The 20,995-nt window shown below is 38.8% G+C and overlaps 1 protein-coding gene across 6 annotated transcripts in view; it reads right to left on the bottom strand.

Annotated features, from left to right (window-relative positions):
* FKBP15 (FKBP prolyl isomerase family member 15) overlaps positions 1 to 20,995 on the bottom strand; it is a 55,671-nt gene that overhangs the window by 14,141 nt on the left and 20,535 nt on the right. For 5 of the 6 annotated variants that reach the window (XM_027105148.1, XM_027105153.1, XM_027105149.1 and 2 more), the window contains 13 exons: positions 20,801 to 20,950; positions 19,611 to 19,679; positions 18,156 to 18,302; positions 15,269 to 15,411; positions 14,728 to 14,785; positions 10,407 to 10,514; positions 7,871 to 7,973; positions 7,282 to 7,388; positions 5,694 to 5,808; positions 4,198 to 4,307; positions 3,782 to 3,889; positions 3,164 to 3,258; positions 2,203 to 2,305 (listed from right to left, as the gene is read on the bottom strand). In XM_027105148.1, the coding sequence (XP_026960949.1) occupies positions 2,203 to 2,305; positions 3,164 to 3,258; positions 3,782 to 3,889; positions 4,198 to 4,307; positions 5,694 to 5,808; positions 7,282 to 7,388; positions 7,871 to 7,973; positions 10,407 to 10,514; positions 14,728 to 14,785; positions 15,269 to 15,411; positions 18,156 to 18,302; positions 19,611 to 19,679; positions 20,801 to 20,950 (1,416 nt within the window). The remainder of the gene's footprint in view (positions 1 to 2,202; positions 2,306 to 3,163; positions 3,259 to 3,781; positions 3,890 to 4,197; positions 4,308 to 5,693; positions 5,809 to 7,281; positions 7,389 to 7,870; positions 7,974 to 10,406; positions 10,515 to 14,727; positions 14,786 to 15,268; positions 15,412 to 18,155; positions 18,303 to 19,610; positions 19,680 to 20,800; positions 20,951 to 20,995) is intronic. The other variant, XM_027105150.1, reaches the window with a different exon arrangement.

Below are 20,995 nucleotides of genomic sequence, written 5' to 3'. Positions count from 1 at the left end.
TACTGGCCAAACAGGAGCTAAATATTCTCAAGTAACATCCGATGAAGTCAAAATGACTACCCTGGAAAAGTGTCTACAGATATTGTTTATGAAGGGCGATGATGAAAATGATAATTAAAAGGATGGTCAATGAAAAGGAATGGTAAACAAATGACAAATACTACATTCATTTCACCTGAAATGATGTGCTCCTGTAAAAAATAGGAGAAATCAGATGACAGGAAAGGCAGTGAGTGACTGCTCCACTGGTTTTGATTTTTGGGCAGCAGTGTATTTACGGGGTTGGACCATCTCTCCCATACTATTACACTGCTACTACCATTACTCCTCCTATACCACTACACTTTACATGCATTCTTACTGCTGTCTACTTTCTTATTATCACTTGTCCCTTCTTAGGGTATTCACTGCTCCTACCTCAGTTTTAAACATTTATTCCAAAGCCTTAATCAGTTTTCTAGCTTACATTTAAAATCTGATATTTTGGCTCTCTTAAAGGTGGGGGAAATAAAACAAATTGTATACAAAATAAAAAGAAATAAGCTATGAATGAGTATCTGAGTGTACACTGGCAAAGTCTCTCTCCTTGACCACACTTCAAGTTAGGCTCCTCTAAGCCCATGACCTTGTTCTCCCCTCCTGTCTTTGGCCGGACCAGCCCAGTTTTAGCAAGAATCCCTGCTAAGTCAGTTTAGAGTGAATCTCTACCCTTGATATCTGATCAAAGTTCTCCATCCCAACCTTTGCTGTCTAAGTCCTTGGCCTGTCGTTAGCAAGAATCCCCCTACCCAGGATGTCTCCTCTTAGTAATTTTCCACCCACTGACCCCCCCTCACTCTGCTCCTTGGCTGTAAATTCCCCACTTGCCCTCTTGCCCTTAACTGTATTTGGAGCTGAGCTCAACATTTCTTCCCTATTACAATAGTCTTTTTATTTTATTTATTTTTTTGGCCACACCGTGTGGCTTGCGGGATCTCAGTTCCCCAACCAGGGATTGAACCCGGGCCACAGCAGTGAAAGTCCAGAATCCTAACCACTAAGCCACCAGGGAACTCCCATCTATTGCAATAGCCTTGAATAAAATCTTCCTTACTGTTTTAATAAGTGTCAGAATAAATTTTTTAGTAACATGCGACCTTTAGAGTGAGCTCTAAGATACTTATTTTTGCTGTTCAGCAGCCTTAGGTTTTCATCTGTTAAACTCAGAGGACAATGATAGTTTGGACTTCCGGGCAGGAGAGGAAGTTTCACCTGCCGCAAGTAGAATCAAAGTTTTACTCACTGTCTTGCCTCAACTGGCCTAACAGAAACTGAACTAACACAACGCTCAGAGGGCTTTGCGTCTATCGTGGCTCCGGAGTTCACTGATATCAGAGGGAAGACCACTTGCATAGGGCCTTGCAGCAGCTAAGACCACTGGAGGGGATGAATTCCACAGGAGAGGCAGTGGGGTGGATGGTCACTCTCACCAAAGAACGAGCAGAGTGGAAGATCACTCAAAAGCTCTTATCTCAAGTTATAAAGTGCATTCCACTCAATTTTCATGTTTTCAAAAAAATTCAAATACAAAATATAAAACACTTCTTAAATCTGAGAAAATAGAAGATGAAAGGGTTGCGAAAGGGTCCCAGCTGATGAGGGGGAGCCCAAACAAGAAGGAACTCATTTCAGAAAAACAGTGTCACTGGAGCAAAGACAGGAGGAGTGGGGCTTCCAAAGCAGTCATCTCAACCCAAGACCCACAACAGTCTTCCTTCCTTATAGCTACTTCAGAAACAGGTCAAAATACCTGTTCTGAACTGACTGAAGTCAAACAGCAAAACTTTAAAATGCTTTGGCAGACACAGATGAAGGAGCAAACTAAACAGTCTCAAACTTTACAATAAATGTTTGTTATGTGGCATAACAGAAATCGTCTGTTGATTTTTTCAGCAGAATAGGATTAGTTTCTAATAAACTGTATAATCCTCACCTTAACCAGATTACTAACATCAGTGATTGTTTTTGAGTCAACTTATTGTAACACATTTATACAACAGAAATCTGGATGTTGGATATATTAAAAATCTGTTGGAAGATTTCTAGTTCTCTTCTCAATGATGGCAAAAATTCTGCTAAAAAGCGAACTGGTAAGGACGTACAGAGGACACTCCTTGGCTCTACACATCCTGACTTGGGCTTTTCTCTCCCCAGTTACTTTACCTTCTCTTGCTCAGCATGCAAAACTCTTGCCTGTGTGTTTTCTGTGGCAGTTTGAAGTGAGTTGTTCCTCTTCTCCATCATCAGGTTACTCTGCTCAACATACCTGTGAAATAAACAGGGAAAAAGAAAACATTTATCAAGCACTCAATGCATACCAGGTATAACCCAATGTATCAATACATTCGGTCGTCAGAGCATTGCTCTATACCTTCATCAGGAACAATCTGAAAGCATTTTGTTTTCCGAAGATCTGCAGTAATCAAATTTGGAGGCAGGAACCTGGACCGGGGTGAATTGCTTTGAATTTGCAGAATGAAGAGGAGGGGAATTTGAACATGTGTGGTGAGGGGAAATAAGAGAGGAAAGAGACAGGAGTATGAAGGCTACAAGGAGGGAAGAAAAGAAAGCCACTCCCCTTCCCCCTTCCATGTGGGAGACAAGAGACACTGGAGAAGAGAAATATGGGAGGATATTTTAAAGTGAAATGCTGCTGTAACATGTTCCCCTGACCCCTCCCCACAAAAAAAATTTTCAGAAGGATCTAGAAAAATTATACAATGCTTGGGTTTTATGTGGAAATCAGTGAAGTTCTGGTTCATAAAATAAGAGTCAGCCCACACAGAAGAGAGAAGAGGACATCAGGAGTTTTCTAGGCACTAACACTGCTTTTACAGATGAGGAAACTAGAGCCGGTGGGAATAAATAAAACGCCCAAAGCCACACAACAAATGAGGAGCAGAGCCAGGATTCAAACGCAGGTGTGCATTACATCACAGCCTCCTGAGCCCTTTCTCCTGAAATCCGTTCAGTCAACAAGCAGTAATTCACATGACAGGCAGGAAACAGAAAAGAGCAGAAATACACATAAACTTCTGTAAACAAACATGCTTATTTAACTTGGGCATTTACAAACTAAACCCTTTTTTGTCCATCCTAGCCAGTGCCCCGTACCTGTCATTACCTCTGATTTCGTTCAATTAGTTCACTAATCTTGTCATTCTGGTCTTCTATCCGACTGCTCTTTTCAAGGATCTCTTGCTTCAATCTTTCATTTTCCTAATTCGAAATATATGACGTTTAACTTGTTAAGAGAGAAGCACCAGATAAAAGGGAATACCAGATGATACTATTACACCAGATGATACTATTACATATCTGAGAGAAAAATCTAGAACTTATGTCCACATAAATATAATACTTAAAACAATGTATCAAATTCTACCTGATGGATACAAATCACTACATCCAATAGACTAAATGTACAAATGGCTATAAAATGAAGCACAAACTTTGGAATATGGTCAAAAAAGAAATGTTTCCTTCTGATAATAGAGTGATAAGTCACTTGGAGTAATTAAGTCATAATGGATTTTCCAGCATTTCCCAACTCCGTGTGGCATTTATCACGTGCTCTTATTCCTGGAGTAGAGGTTTCAAACAGTAGTACATCTCCAGAGAGAGCAGCGGCAAGATCTCCAGGTTGAGTGCTCTGTTCTTTTTTTTTTTTAATGATATACTTTTTTTTTATTAGTTACCTATTTTATACATATTAGAGTGCTCTGTTCTTGATCACTCTCACCTGAATAATTCGTTGGATGTTGCTCATAATCATGCTTGTTTCCATTGTCACCGACATGCTAGGAATGAGCAGGGAATTGCTAGTGGTACGTTTCTGTAACTCTTCAACCTACAAAAGGAGTGTCAGAAAGACTTTTCATGACATTTTTAAAAGGAGAAATACAATTTACCCAAGGTCTGACTACTTTTTTGAGGGGGTTAATAAGTTTCTGAGACAATCTCCAATGTAAGCAGGAGTTTTCTTCTGCTAACTGGATCCCCAAATAAAACGACCCTTCTAGGGAAATAACTACTAACTACTATGAATACAGGAAACCAGGAAGAGTTTACCTATAGCCCTGGTTGCTCCCTGTTTGTATCCCCTCTTTATACCCCCACTTTCAACACAGCCCCTTAGTCATGAGATGACTCAGTCACCTTAGTCATGAGATGATCCATTTTATCAGCCACTTTGCTGACTGCCATTCGAATTTCAGTGTTATGTTGCCGGGCTTCAGTCATGAGAAATGAAGCCATGTCACCTGATCCTGAACAGACATTAGCCAAAAAGAAACTTATGAAACTGTAGCAGAGGATACTGTATGAAGAAAAGCCAACAGCTCTATCAGCAGAGGAAAGAAAGAAATGAACATTTCCAAATACTGGAAAATGCTGTAGGTGACTTACACTGTCAGGAGAAGATGGAGAGGGGTTAAAGGCAAAATGGCTCCAAAGCTAACAATAACCAGCTATCCTCCTGCAAAATGCATCAAGTGATACAGTCTGGTTCAAGGGCACAAGTAGTGCACTAGCAACTCAGATTGCTTCTCCATTCACCCAACTGCATGCCAGGTATTGGACCAGGTACCAAGGATACAGCAAGGAATGAAACACGGTTCCTGCCCTTGGCAAGGTCAGTCTGGTGAGCAGACTCACGTGTAAACAGATCATTATAACAGAGTGTTGTAAGTGCAAAGAATGAACCATGTACGAGGTTACAAGGTACAAAAGCAGCACAGAGAAAAGCAAGATTAACTCTTTGGTGACACACGTACACAGTTATGTCTCTGGAAGGAGAGCAGAGAGGGATGGTAACAGGAAGCCTTCACAGAGGAGATGACCGATTCAGTGGTTTCCCAGATGGAGAAGGGCAGGGCTTCCAGACAAAGGATGCACCCAGGAAACCCTTACCACTCCAGGACCATAAGTTTCATTGTGGGATATACTTGCTTCTTCCTACCACTGTCCTAATACCCAAAGTGATTACTGTACAAAAGACAAGCTGCAGAACAAGAAGGCAGGATACCATCCCAGCTGTGTGCATTTTATTTTGCTTTGTTTTTTACACTAGGCAACCACACTTGTACATGTATACAAGATATCTGAAAAGTGACCGTTTCCTAAGGTCAGGGGGGTTTAATGATGGAAAAAAGTAACTTCACTTCACACCTTTTTGTGTTGTTTGACCTTTTTATAAAAGTATATTCTTTTCACAACTTTAAAATTTTAACAAAATCGCTTTCAGAGATACTGAACAGTCATGATGTTTTCTCCCAATTTCCTCCAATGTTTTTACTCTTTTACTATTAGCTATGAACTCTACAGAGCAACTCTGAGAGAGGAATTAAAAAGGGCTGGTAGGAGAAAATGCAAGAAACAAAACACAGAAGGTGGCCATGAGGGTTTTTGTGGGGATGATGTAAATGTTCTAAAGCTGGATTATGGTAATAGTTGCTCAATTCTGTAAACATCCTAAGAAAACCCATTGAATTGTACACTTAAAACGAGTGAATTACACGGTATGTAAGTCATACCTCAACTAACTTGTTTAAAAAAAAGAAAAGAAAAAAAGGGCAGAGATCTACTGGAGTCAAAATGAAAAAGGAATGGGAGGGAGGAAAGCACAGCAAGAACAGAAGATGAGAAACTCCTACCTTGAAAATGAGGAGACTGAGAGAGCGGTGCGGGGTACAAGGGCCGAATGGGCTGCAGCTGGGAAGCAACAGCTGGTGCCTGAGGATAAGCATAGGCTTGCATACCTGCATAGGGCTGAGAAAATGCCAAGTTACAGATGGCTTATAAAACAGTCATATCTCTCTTTTCTGCTTAATTTGTCTTGGATGGAATAAAGTAGACAAACTGGAAGTAGACGCAAACTTATTGAAGCTGGAGATGTATGAGACCAGGGTTTGGTATTGGGTAATAATTGCAGCAGGAGAGTCATGTATGTAATCCAGTGATGCCTGGTCACTAAAGTCATACCTAGAGAGTGAGGGAAGCGTGTCTCAGGTCACTCCCCAGTCCTCTTGTGATGATTTAATTAAGTAGGAATTCATCCCCCGGCCATTGGGCCTATTGATGGTCTAAAAATTTAAAACTAAGCAAACGATGCTTGGTTTCATTAAGGTAAAAGAAGAGGTGTTCACTGCGATTCCAAACTAAAGCCACCAGTTTCCAAAGGATGCCTCTCCCCTTCTAGATTGTGATGCTTATCTGTATGACCAAGAGCTCTCATTTTCCTCTGAGCCTCAGCCACCTCAACTATAAAATGAAAATAATAATACCATTTCTTAGGGTTGTTGTGTGGATTAAATGAAGTGATATATAGGTAAAGTTCCTAACAGCTCGTAAGTAAGTGCCTGGAAGACAATAAATGCTCAATAAACAGCAGCTATCATTTTAGTGATGATGGTTATTCTTCCTTGAATTAAGGAAATCCAGCTCATTTCCAGGGATTGGTATAACCATCCATTACTAAAAAAGAATCTTAGTCTATAGGATATAACTCTCCATTAGGTCCATTCAGGAGTGGGGAGAGGGCCAGGTAGGACTTTCCTCAATTCTGATACACCCCTTCCTAATGGGGCATAACTTGGCCACCATCACTCTGATCCCTCCATCAAGAATCACCAAGGAAGCGAGGGTCTGTTACCACGGGGAGTTAAGTCTCAACCATCAAATGTGTCAGGGCAAAAGAAAGAGTCCACTGTCCGGGCAAAGAGTCAGCAGAGGCAGACAGGCTGTTGCCACCGCCTTCTGTGAAAACAGAAAAAAACCTACTTTTAAGAGCTCACTTTTGGAGGATAACTAGACAAAGAGTTCAGCTGTATTTTCATACAGCCTCCATCCATTGACCTCCACCACAACCGTTCTGCTGAGTGGAGTGCAGAATCTTGGCCTATCAGCTGTTTGACAGAAGAGAACACAGAAGACTTGAATCTATAGCCCTCAATTAGACATGTGTGAAAAGGAAAACAAACAAACATTGCTTGGGCTTTTACTATGTGCCAGGCCTTGTGCCAGGTGCTTTGCTTGTTCTTGCACAAAATCTTTACAACCACCTATAAGGTAGGTAATCCCTTGCTTGTTTAGACATGAGAAAGTAGGAGTTGAGGAAGGAGAAAAATCATAAACTCTGTGAGGAACTGGTACAGTACAAATCGTGCAAGAAGAAGAAAAGAGACTGCCTAGAACCATAATCAATTATAGCTTATAACTGATATGGTTTAAAAATGTTGTTACCTGAAAGGACTGGGCGTTTCCAGATACAGCTGAGTGGGAATCATGAGATGCAACTTGCATCAAGGCAGCAGACGGTGTTTGGAGCCCAGAAACAGATGGCTGAGGTGCTAAGATAAAGCAAGAAGTGTTCACTGTTATCCATCCCTTGCTTCTTGGTACAAGTCTGGATTATCACCTTTCAAATCACCACCCTTCAGACTTGACCACTTCTCTCACCTAGTCTCCTAAACTCAGCTCTACTGGAGTCTTAGCAATGGGCTAGTGGAAGGAAATTGGGCATGCTCAGGTGCACGAGACTCAGACCTTCGACACCATCAGCTGACAGAAAGTGCAGAATTACACACAGGGAGATGGCTCATTAGCTGAGTGCCGATTTCCAAAACTGACAATGCAACACAGCAGACACAGCAAGCAGACCAAATACATCTCCAGGTCTGAAAATGCCCTACCCAGGGACAAACTGACAAGTTTTATACTCTAGTTCAGTTCTCAATACTAAAACAATGCAGCCTAACATTTTAAGGAACAATGATGACAACTTTGGTACCGACCCAATTCAAGGCCACAAAGCCTCAGAGATGTTCCTTACCTTGTGAGGTCATCTGTGGTAGCACTGGATGGGCTGGCTGAAGAGACGGCTGGATGGACGGAGTCACCATAGGCTGCCCAGCTCCTCGAAGAGCATTCACATCCTGCAACAGCATGAGCATTTTGGTTACTGTGTCTATGGGTCCTTAATTGAAGACTGAGGGTGACTGTCCACCCTAAACCTGCTTACAACCAGTGCTTTTAGGCAAAGAAGAGGAAGGAAAGGCAAGCAGAAAGGCAAGAGTTTAAGGTGTGGGCTATGGGAAGAAAGCACTCTATTATATACTGGAGTATATCCAGTATATCCAGGGAGAAGGATCCCTTCTCCCTGTAAATTATATCAAATAATCATAGTTAATTTCCAGTATAAGTTGTTGATGTTATTTTGTCTGAAGCAGCTAGAGTGACTGCTCCCCATAATGTATCATTTTGCAAACCAGCAGCTAGCTTCCTTCAGACTGACCTAGTCTGTTTCCACAGAATTAGGGCCTCTTACAAGGAAACCCAGGGAATAATGCAGCCTTTCTCTTCTGCCAAATAATATACACAGACCTCAAGGTACTCACAGAAAATCAGATAGAGTAGGATTCACTGTGCCTCATTACGATGCTGTTTTTGACAATATAGTTTTAGAGTGTTTTCCCCTCATTCTTTCTCTTCATAAAAGCCAAGCAATGTTGGTCCCTACTATAATTCTAAACAAAGTTAACATACAAATATCTTCCTGATTCATTCAAGGAAAAGAAAAACTTGAGGCACAATATACAGTGACTGTGATCTGCTACGCTACAGTTTAAGGGCTGAAATCTCTTTGACATTCTTTTACTTCAGAACTTCCTCTTGTTTCCCAATATTCTCAGAAATGTATTTTGCATTTCTGGAAAAGCATCCCAGTTTTACATCATTACATAAATCAACCGAAATGTCTAACAACAGAGTAAAAGGAATCATGATAAATCAATGTAACAGAGCACTGGGTTATCTTTAAAGGTGATAAAGCTTTGTTTTATTTATTTACTATTTTTATATTACTGATATTAACATAAATGTTCATGATATAACATTAAGTTAAAAAATCAGATTATGAAACAACATATAAAGAATGTCCTTTTTGTTAAATATGTTTCTTTTTAATTTATATTACTCTACAATGAATAATTCGCACCTAAAAATTTTAATAAGAATATTATCTTATCCAAATTTCATTTCCAGAAACCAGATAAAAACCAATCCTATAACAGATCCCAGAAATCCTATCTTCCTTTAAAATGTTAAATCTACACAGAGCTTTTCCGTGAAGAAATAAAACAAAATTGTGAAAAAAAAAAAAGCCTATTTTGAAAATTTTTTTCCTCAAAAGCATCACGCTTGCTTTGTTTTACATCAGTATCAAAGAATCCTAAAAATTAATCACTGTTAAGTGTTTCAATTCAGTTGAGAAAGAATTATTTTATTCAATAAGGAACTAACCAATGGGAAAAGAACTTAGTTGGAATTAAGTTACTTCTCACCATTCACCAAATTCCAGATGGATTAAATATGAAATAATAGATCTAAACATATAATAATAAATATTTTAAAAAGACATGTGATGTTTACAGTATCTGAAAGTGGGAAGGCTTTCTAAGCATAATGTCAAAAGCAAAAAACAAAGGGAAAAATTGATAGAGCTGATTGCAATAAAATTTTTGAACTTCAAAAAAATCATGCCGGGCTTCCCTGGTGGTGCAGTGGTTGAGAGTCCGCCTTCCAATGCAGGGGACATGGGTTTGATCCCTGGTCGGGGAACTAAGATCCCACATGCCACGGGGCAACTGAGCCCGTGCGCCCCAACTGCTGAGCCCACATGCTCCAACTACTGAGCCTACGCACTTTGGAACCCGCACCACAACTAGAGAGAAGACTGTGTGCTGCAATGAGAGATCCTGCACGCCGCAACTAAGACCCAATGCAGTCAAAAAAAAATTAATTAAAAAAAATCATGCCACATACAAAGCCAAAAGATACAACAGTGGTTTTTTTTGGCTGCACCTCATGGCTTGTGGGATCTTAGTTCCCCAACCAGGGATTGAACCCGTGCCCTTGGCAGTGACAGTGCTGAGTTCTAACCACTGGACTGCCAGGGAATTCCTACAACAGTGTGATCTTCATATTAAATTACATCAGTGGAAAAATCAACATTTCCCAAGAGAATCTAAACATTCAATCAACAAATATGAATTCATTCTTTTATGGGTCAGGCATTATGCTGCCTAAAGGCTGATGTTTGCTGACAACAGAGATTTTAGTAGAAAGCTAAATTAACTACTTAAAACTGCCCAGTTCTTGTGGCAGATATACAGAATTGCTTCCATTTCTCAGGGGAAGTGATAATTATAGCAGAAACACATGTACCAATACCAACCTGTATCATTCTGAATATAAGCTCTCTAAATAATGATTCTGGGTTAGAGGCAGAAAAAGCAATAATTTCAGTTAAAAGAACAGAAGACAGCAACATTTGCACTATTCATTCTAAGACAGCCAGTGGGACATACTTCAATTTCTGAATCATTGGAATCCAGCTGTGGTGGAAGAATGGGCAGCATGGGCTGGCCCATTTTAGCCATCCGAGAGATCAACTTGGCCTTGACTGTATCCGGATTCTAAAAAGAGAGGAAAGTCACAAAAATCACTATAATCAAGGTTTATTACCTTCAGTCAACTCTACGTCTTTTGGCTCTTATATCAAATCTTTCAACAAGTCCCCCCTGCCTTATCTATTTGAAACTATCTTCTAGAAAATGAGAATTAAAGATTTCTTGCCTAGACGCATACATGGGTCACAATTAATAACAGTAGGAAAAATAATTCCCTATATGTTGGAATGGACAAAGTGATTTCATCTGTATTCCTTCACTGCAATCAAGTCTCCCTACCAGGCATAAGTATTCTCATTTTACAGATAAAAAAACTAAAGTATAGATTAAGGGAGGGAGGCATTTTAGATAATAGTAACCTCTCAAAAGCCCAAGAGCAACTCAGCAGATAAATATTCAGAAGAGATTTAGGGCAAAAAGAAAACAGGAGCTCTGTGTTCTAAATTCAGGTTCATTTAACACTGACTTGGCACTGATGACGTACTAGTCCCCGAGCTAGACGCCTCTGTATGCATTAACTGGTTTAAAGTGCAGCCTTCAGAGCAGAATGTATACTCCTAAGGGTGAACAAGATGATCTAATGAGTATAAAAAGAAATGACCATGACCTCTATTTTAAAATTATTTTTAAGCTACAGTAAACATCAGACATTAAACTTGTTAACAGGGATGGAGAGTACTTTATGTATATAATTTGTAAACAAACATATACTGAGAGGGTGTATCATTTTTTCTTAACTAATGGAGACACATAATCAAAAAAAGTTGGGTCTATCAAAAGAGGACTAGTTATATAAACCAATATTCACACAATGGAATATTGTGATCTAAAGATAAAAAAAAAATGAGGATGCTTTCTATATACAAACATGGAAAGATACTGTTATTATAAAAAGCAAGGTAGATAACATATATAATATGCTATTTTTTTGTGAAGGGGGGAAAATAAAATATACATTCCTATTTGCTTGCATCTGCATAAAGAAACATTGAATACATAAGAAACTAATAAAAGCAGTTACCCAAGGTTGGGGATGAGATAAAATAGGGTACATGGGGGCAGGGGTAGGAATGAGTCTTCTCAATGTATATCTTGTTATACTGTTTTGCTAACTGTGCCATGTGAATGTAATTACCTATTCAAAACAAAAAATAAAAACTTAAATGTAAAAAGAACCAAAAGATGGTTAATTTTATATTATGTGAACTTTGCCTCAATTAAAAAACCAAAACTGTAAAATAAGAAAGAAAAAAAAAGGTTGGAGAGCACGAGTCTACGAAAAGTTACTGAAGCTTAGAAACAGGTGACAAAAGTAGCTGTGTCTCGAGACTACAAAAGAACTAATACTGAACAATCGTGGCTATTCAAAGATCTGAGATTATAAACTGTTTTTCAATTTTCTTGATTCTCTGGCTTAACCTTCTGGGTTTAGATCACTTTTTACACATATCAGATCAATTATTTGCTTAATTAATTTCTGCTTTGGACTGAATATAAGCAAATAAACTAGTGTTGGAGAGAAATTAATCATCAATTTCACTTCATACAATTATCCTGTTTCCCAATGTGGCAGGTGAAAGCCACAGAGCTTTAGAACTTGAAGCACTTCAGCTATCATCTCATCCACATGTAGTAAACTCAGATGCCTTCACGGACCAGGCAGAGCAGCAGCAAACACAGTGTACATCTTCTAAAGGTCTTCAAATCCAAATTTTACTACAACAGTATGCTAGTCTTCTCATGTTACAGTTGGGGAAACACAGAGGCCCAGAAACCTGATAGAAGTCAACTAATTGGTGAATTAGTGTAGAATTCCTCTGAGAGAATGAAAGTATGAAGATATGTAGCATTAGCAGTAATTATGATAACAGAGCTAATGTTAATTGAGCTCTTACAATATGCCAGACACAATACTAAAAACTCCATAGGTATCATTTCATTTAAACCTCATAAAAATCTCAAGATTACTGAAGACAAGCTCTATGTAGGCTTTGAGCTTAGTGCTTTATAAACATATCACGGGAACACTTAGAGGGGCTGTGAGAATTATTTCCATTTTTTTTGTTTTTTATTTATTTTTTTAATAGATCTTTATTAGAGTATAATTGCTTCACAATACTGTGTTACTTTCTGTTGTACACCAAAGTGAATCAGCCATATGCATACATATGTTCCCATATCCCCTCCCTAGAGCCTCCCTCCTATCCTCCCTATCCCACCCCTCTAGGTCATGGCAAAGCACCGAGCTGATCTCGCTGTGCTATGCTTCTGCTTCTCACTAGCTAATTATTTTACATCTGGTACTGTATATATGTCGATGCTACTCTCACTTTGCCCCAGCTTTCCCATCCCACCCCGTGTCCTCAAGTCTATTCTCTATGTCTACATCTTTATTCCTGCCCTGCAACTAGGTTCATCAGTACCATTTTTTTTTTTTTTTTTTAGATTCTATGTCCACGCATTAGCATACGGTATCTGTTTTTCTCTTTCTGACTTACTTCACTCTGCATAACAGACTCTAGGTCCATCCACCTCACTACAAATAATTCAGTGTCCTTTCTTTTATGGCTGAGTAATATTCCATTGTATATATGTGCTACATCTTCTTTATACATCCGTCTGTTGACAAACACTTAGGTTGCTTCCATGTCCTGGCTATTGTAAATAGAGCTGCAATGAACACTGTGGTACATGACTATTTTTGAATTATGGTTTTCTCAGGGTATATGCCCAGTAGTGGGATTGCTCAGTCATATGGTAGTTCTATCTTTAGTTTCTTAAGGAACCTCCATAGTGTTATCCATAGTGGTTGTATCAATTTAGATTCCCACTAACAGTGCAGGAGGGTTCCCTTTTCACCACACCCTTTCCAGCATTTATTGCTTCTAGGTTTTTTGATAATGGCCATTCTGACTGGTGTGAGGTGCTACCTCATTGTAGTTTTGATTTGCATTTCTCTAATAATTAGTGATGTTGAGCATCTTTTAATGTGCCTCTTGGCCATCTGTATGTATTCCTTGGTAAAATGTCTATTTAGGTCTTCCGTCCATTTTTTAATTGTATTGTGTATGGTGTTACGTAGTGTTCTAATTTCATTCTTTTGCATGTAGCTGTCCAGTTTTCCCAGCACCACTTATTGAAGAGGCTGTCTTTTCTCCATTGTATGTTCTTGCCTCCTTTGTTGTAAATTAGGTGACCATATGTGCGTGGGTTTATCTCTGGGCATTCTATCCTGTACCACAGATCTATATTTCTGTTTTTGTAGCAGTACCATACTGTCTTGATTACTGTAGTTTAGTGGTATAGTTTGAAGTTAGGGAACCTGATTCCTCCAACTCCATTTTTCTTTCTCAAGATTGCTTTGGCTATTCGGGGTCTTTTGTGTTTCCATACGAATTGTAAAATTTTTTGTTCTAATTCTGTGAAGAATGCCATTGGTAGTTTGACAGGGATTGCACTGAATCTATATATTGCTTTGGGTAGTATAGTCATTTTCACAATATTGATTCTTCCAATCCAAGAACATGGTATATTTCTCCATCTGTTTATTTCATCTTTGATTTCTTTCATCAGTGTTTTATAGTTTTCTGAGTACAAGTCTTTTGCCTCCTTAGGCAGGTTTATTCCTAGGTATTTTATTCTTTTTGTTGCAATGGTAAATGGGAGTGTTTCCTTAATTTCTCTTTCTGATTTTTTGTTGTTGGTGTATAAGAATGCCAGAGATTTCTGTGCATTAATTCTGTATCCTGCAACCTTACCAAATTCATTGATTAGTTCTAGTAGTTTTCTGGTGGCATCTTTAGGATTTTCTATGTATAGTATCATGTCATCTGCAAACAGTGACAGTCTTACTTCTTCTTTTCCAGTTTGTATTCCTTTTATTTCTTTTTCTTCTCTGATTGCCGTGGCTAGGACTTCCAAATTTATGTTGAATAAGAGCGGCGAGAGTGGACATATGAAGAAGCTGAAGACCAGAGAAGTCAGATAATTTCCTCAAAGCCACATGCTTATAAGAATAAATATTTGAATCCAAGTCTGTTGATGCAGAAGCCCAAGCTAATTTATACTGACTCTCAAGTAAGGGAAATGAATAAAATAACCACTGATTTCTAGCCTAAATCAACATTTTTCAACATTTTTTTTCTCTAACCTACTATACCCTAGGCACATGAAACCCTTCTAGCCAACTGGGGATGAGGAGATAGACTTATATACTCACTGTATTTACTGTAAGCTGTTCACTGAGGGAGTTAGATTTGGAACGAAGAACTGACTCCCTGAAAGCAAATAAGACATATCCTGAGATAAAAACAAAATCCATAATCACGAGTCTAGATTATACTGTATAAACAAATTGTTTTTTAAAATGTTTGCCAATTTAATCTCTGTAAAACAGAGTTTTAACTCTTCTTTAGTTTGTATAATTTCTGAAAGCTAGTGAAGATGGACAATTTTCCATTCAAATGCTTATTATTTACATTTCTTTCCTTGGATATATATTTTGTGTTTATACCTTCTGTCCAATTTTCTTCCAGAGTTTGGCAGGTATTCTTTTATATCTAAGTTAGTGCTTTTATAGAGTATGAATATTAATCCTTTGTCAGAAAATCTGATGCAATTACTTTCCCCATTTCCCTCATCCCATTTTTTCCCAATTATTTAAAATTATTTTAGTTTTCAACTATATCCCTATTTCTGAACCCCTCTAAGAATCATTTACATGGACAATAAAAGAGCTTTATACAACTCCAGTATCTTACCCTGATTTGAAAGGAACAGATGTGGACGGTGACACAACAGGATCAGCAGAGAGGCTGTCAGCACCAGGTATGGGTGAAGGGGCTGCAGAATCCCGGGAACTAACACTGTGCCCATCAGAGCCGGAATCTCTAGCAAATTTGACCTAGGGAAAGATCAACCACAGATGGAACAGGCTAATACACCACAAAAAAAGGCACGCTTCCCCCTCCATTCTCCTTTCATTTTACTTATTCTTCATTATACAAGTCATTACCTAGTCACTGTAGGCAAATCAGAAAATGTAGATAAGCCAAAAGAGAAAAAAAAGGTAACAATCACCTGCATTTCAACCACTAAGCAATAACGTTTTTAGAATTTTGGATGTAATATTTTGCACTTATATTATCTGTGTGTGCGTGTGTGTGTGTGTGTAAGTGCGTGTTTTACAACAATGGGGCCATACCGTTTTGTACCCTGCTTTGCTTACTCACTGATACATTAACATATTTCCATGTTAACTAAATTATTATTTAGTTAACTAAATTATTAATCGACAACATCCTTTTTAACTACTGAAGAGTAGGTCTAAGGGTCATGCCCCTAACTGTTATCATCTACAGGAAAAAGTCTCCAAAGGATTTTGGGAACACAAGTCATAAATATCTATGTTATCATAAAATATATTTCACCAATTCCTAGTTGTTGGATATTCAATTTATTTCTAATTTTTTCTATACAAACAATACTTCTAAGAATAGCTTTATCTCTCTTCGCACATAATAATTTCCAAAATACAAATTCCCAGAAGTGAAATTGTTAGATAAAAGGTATGCTTATTTTTAAAACTTTTGATATATACCATTAAATTTCACACCGTAAAGGGTAAACTACTTTATACTCCGTAAGTAGTATATAAATCTTTCTTAACACTCTTGTCACATTGGGTATTATCGTTCTGTATCAGCCTTGTCAGTTTTTTTTTTTTTTTTGGCCACGTCTCACGGCTTGCGGGATCTCAGTTCCCCGACCAGGGACTGAATGTAAGCCACGGCAGTGAAAGCCAGAATCCTAACCACTAGGCCACCAGGGAACTCCCCCAGCCTTGTCAGTTTAATAATCAATTTGTAATTCTTTGATTATTGGTAAAATAGGGTATTTTTTTCTTATGTTTACAAAATGTCAGTCTTAATGGATTCAAAATGGTTTGTTATCTATTACCACCCCTGACTTCCTCAAACTCAAAGGAAAATTGAGAAAGAATATAAAAGCTGTGAAAAAGGCAGCTGGAAGCACATCAGTCAAAGAGGACTGGAATGCCCACCAGAGATAAGGGTGTCCAATTAGGAAAGAGTCATTAATAAAAAATGCATATCCTGGGCTTCCCCAGTGGCGCAGTGGTTTGAGAGTCCGCCTGCCGATGCAGGGGACACGGGTTCGTGCCCTGGTCCGGGAAGATCCCACGTGCCGTGGAGCGGCTAGGTCTGTGAGCCATGGCTGCTGAGCCTGCGCGTCCGGAGCCTGTGCTCTGCAATGGGAGAGGCCACAACAGTGAGAGGCCCACGTACAGCAAAAACAAACAAACAAACAAAAAAATGCATATCCTTTGTTGCAGCAGGAATAAAGGAATAATCACAATGAGGATGGTCATAATATTTATTTGCATTGTACTTTATAGTTTATAGTCACAAACATTATCACATTCAGACTTAATAATCACAGTATAAAGCAGAGTCTTTTTTTTTGGTGGTGGGGGAGGGGGAACATTAATTAACCGCAATTTGTTAAAACTTTATTATAGAAATTATTCTTGATAAAATTTTTAAATGGTACAAAGGGTAGAATGTAAAAAAGTAGAAGTTTCTGAACTCCATTTCCATTCTCCAGAGAAAATCATTTCATTTCTTTTAATGCCTCCAGAAATTTTATATGAATATATGGGCATATACATATATTCATTTGTATACACACAGACACACAGACACACAAACACAAGATCATACTACCATACTGTTTTTTGTTTGTTTGTTTGTTTGAATTTATTTTTGGCTACATTGGGTCTTAGTTGCAGCATGCAGGATCTTCATTGAGGCATGCGGGATCTTTTGCTGCGAGGCGCAGGCTCTTTGTTGTGGTGCACAGTCTTCTCCCTAGTCGTGGTGTGTGGGTTTTCTCTAGTTGTGGAGTGCGGGTTCCAGGGTGCGTGGGCTCTGTAGTTTGCAGCACGCGGGCTCTCTCGTGGTGCGGGAGCTCAGTAGTTGTGGCACACAGGCTTAGTTGCCCCGTGGCATGTGGGATCTTAGTTCCCTGACCAGGGATCGAACCCGCATCCCCCGCATCGTAAAGCGGATTCTTTACCACTGGACCACCAGGGAAGTCCCCCCATACTGTTTAGCAACTTGCTTCTTTCACTTAAAAATAGATTTTGGATATTCTTTAAGAACTACATAGAAGTCCACTCTATGAAGAACCATAATTTAACCAGTCTCATAATAATAGACACTTAAGCTGTTTCCAGTTTTTTACTATCACAAACAATGTGGCAGAGCGAGGAAACTATGTATCTATCTCTATTTATCTATCTATATATAGGTATCTTTGCACTCTTAAGTAAACATGTTGATAGCATACACTTGTAGCCATAGAATTACTAAATCAAAAGGTGTGAACATTGGGCAGGAATCACTATTTTACAGATAAAATAAAAAGGTTAGTGTAGAGAAGTGACTATGAATACAGAGCCAAGAAGGACATAAACCTTGGCCTTTAGATTCCAAAGCTGTTGTTCTCTCCAACTATACCATTTCTACTTAAAAAAAAAAGATATCTTCAGAATCTTTTTCGACACATTGATTTATTCATTTTACTTAACTAGCAAAGAGGACTCATCAAACACAACATTTCACTCACCCGCCTAATCTCCACCTCGAACACCAGGATCGAGTCTGTTGATGGAGTCCATCCTATTACCCCTTCAGAGCCAGCAGCGCAGGCTGGCGGGATGATAAGCAATCGCTTCCCTCCTTTTCTCATGCCCACCATTCCATCCTCCCAGCTCTTTAGGAATCAGAGAAGAGGAAAAGCTCATCAGATACAAACCTTTTCATAAGACAAAACAAAGTACAGGATCATCGGGTTTATATTCCCCCCTCCCCACTGGTTATAAGAATATCTAGAATACTGCTTCTCAATTCACTTGTAAAAGACAGCATATCCAGGGCTGTATGAAATATACTTACCTTAGATGATGAGAGAAATTGGAACAGAAGAATGGCATTAAAATAGAAATAAAAGCTATCACTTATTAAACACATTTTTCTAAGTACTTTGCTAAGTGCTTTACTTCCATTATGTTGTTTAATCCCTAAAATAACTTCATAAGGTTAATAGCAATATCTCCATTTTACAGAAGAGAAAATTGAGGCTTAAAGAGGTTAAGTAACTAGCCCAAGATCAGTTAGTAAATTGTTAAGCCAAGATTTCAACACTAGATGAGTCTAACTTTAAGGGTCATGCCCCAACTGCTACGATCTACAGGAAAAAGTTTCTAAGGGATTCTGGGAAAAGGAGTCATAAACAAAGCTATGGAGAAAACCATTCTGCCACATGGATAAATGAGTACTTTACAACGCATCAGTATGTCCTGACACAATGACACCCCACGTGTGTAAAATACTCTTTTTTTCTTTTTTAATATTTACTTATTTGGCTGCTCCAGGTCTTAGTTGCAGCACACGGGATCTTTTTTGCCACGTGCTGGATCTTTAGTTGCGGCATGCAGGCTCTTAGTTGCAGCTTGAGGGATCTAGTTCCCTGACCAGGGATTGAACCCAGGGCCCCTGCATTGGGAGTGTGGAGTCTTGACCACTGGACCACCAGCGAAGTCCCTAAAATACTCTTTACTTTATAAAATGCTTCCACAGTTGCTAACGAAGAAATTCACAACATGAACCCAGGTCCTCAGACTCCAATCCCAGTGTTCCTCCTGCTATGTTGTACTTGCTTCCCACCATGATATAAAGCATCCCAGACAAATCAGAATCACCCATTATGATACACTTCTAGAAGAAACAGTTTCACCTCTTTCTCAATTAGGCGATAGGAAGAATTTAATAGTTCCCTCAGAACCAAAGGATGAAAAATAAAATGTAGGGACTAGAGAAAAGAAATGTACCCTTCTTCAATATATTGTCTCACAGGTAAAAATTTCCCAAATGTAGGTAACATAGCACATTTTTCTCTTCCTATTTTTTTAACCAAGCCTTTCCAGATTCTCCAAAAATATACCCAGGTTAGAAATTTTACAAAGTAAGCCCACTGCAACTGATAAACCCATATATAATAAGAACACAGTTAAGCCTTTACCTTGATGACTTTTCCTGATCCTAATTTCAGGCGAAGCAGCTTATCTTTGTTAGCAGTGGAGTCAAAAACCTGAAAGTTGATCAAAATAAACAAGATTAGCCAATTTCAAAAATAATAATAATCATTATGATATTCAACTTAATACACACCAGCACAGTACTTCTGAAATAGGTAATGTCAAATAAACTGGAAAAATACTTCTTAAAAGACCTGAAAAGAAGAGACCACATCATGGCTAAAGGTGTTATCACACTGAATATCTCTGAGGCAAGGATTTTCCAGGTTTAGAAAAAAATAAACTTCTCCTACCAAGTGTTTAAAAATATTTTCATCTATAAAGAATTTTCAGATAAATTATCTCATTTGATGCCAACAGCCATCCTGCCAAGAAAGCAGGGTGAGCACCACTAAGCTCCATTCACAGGAAAAAAAAATTAAGAGCTTAAATGACTTGACAAAGTCAAGTTAGGATAAAATTGGGACGTGAATCCACATTTTTTAGACTCATAGTCGAAAGCTCTTTCTATCACACCACACTACTTTTGAGGGCTTAATAATAAAAAAACAAAACAAGCCCAATCTATTCACAGTATCTAGTATAAGAAAAACGGAAAAGGGCTTCTCTGGTGGCACAGTGGTTGAGAGTCCGCCTGCCGATGCAGGGGACACGGGTTCGTGCCCCGGTCCGGGAGGATCCCACGTGCTGTGGAGTGGCTGGGCCCGTGAGCCGTGGCCGCTGAGCCTGCGCGTCCGGAGCCTGTGCTCCACAGTGGGAGAGGCCACAACAGTGAGAGGCCCGCGTACCGCAAAAAAAAAAAAAAAGAAAAGAAAAAACGAAAAACGGAGAAACAACTGTGAGAAAGTCTAAAAAGTTTTAAAACCTAATCCCATAAGAATATATTCAAGTTTAAAACTGGTATAGGAAGAGACATACATATGAACAATTACCAAAAATGATACTTGCAAAACTGGTTTCCTTTCTCTAAGTAGAAGAGACATAGTGGCACTGAGCAGATTTTATACATTAGCATTTCATGGCTATGCCCCAAAAGCAGTTGTAGAGACTAAAGCAGGGCTCCTCAAAGATTTCTATTTGCCAAAAGCAGCAGTTCATAGTAATAACACCTTACATTTGAATAGCTCTCATGCTGTTTAAATTACAAAAGAACTTGCAGGATACATTTTCTTACCTGGCCCAGTCCGTGATTCTGAAAGAGCCAGCTGGTATAGGCCACTTCCAAAGAATCTCCAACTTCTACAGCAGGGCCTTCTACTACAATAAGGTCCTGTGACAGCACTGAATCCAGGGAAGAGGTGCTGTTGCACTTGGCGATGCATACCTGTGCGATGAAATCAAAGCAGCATAAACTTAGTTTAAGCTCAGT

The sequence above is a fragment of the Aethalodelphis obliquidens genome, unplaced genomic scaffold (assembly GCF_003676395.1).
Source record: "Aethalodelphis obliquidens isolate GAN/ISIS:26980383/991018 unplaced genomic scaffold, ASM367639v1 scaffold7, whole genome shotgun sequence".
Classification (NCBI taxonomy): Eukaryota; Metazoa; Chordata; class Mammalia; order Artiodactyla; family Delphinidae; genus Aethalodelphis; species Aethalodelphis obliquidens.
The sequence above is the reverse complement of the archived record's forward strand: the minus strand, read 5'-3'. Positions and strand labels throughout refer to the sequence as shown.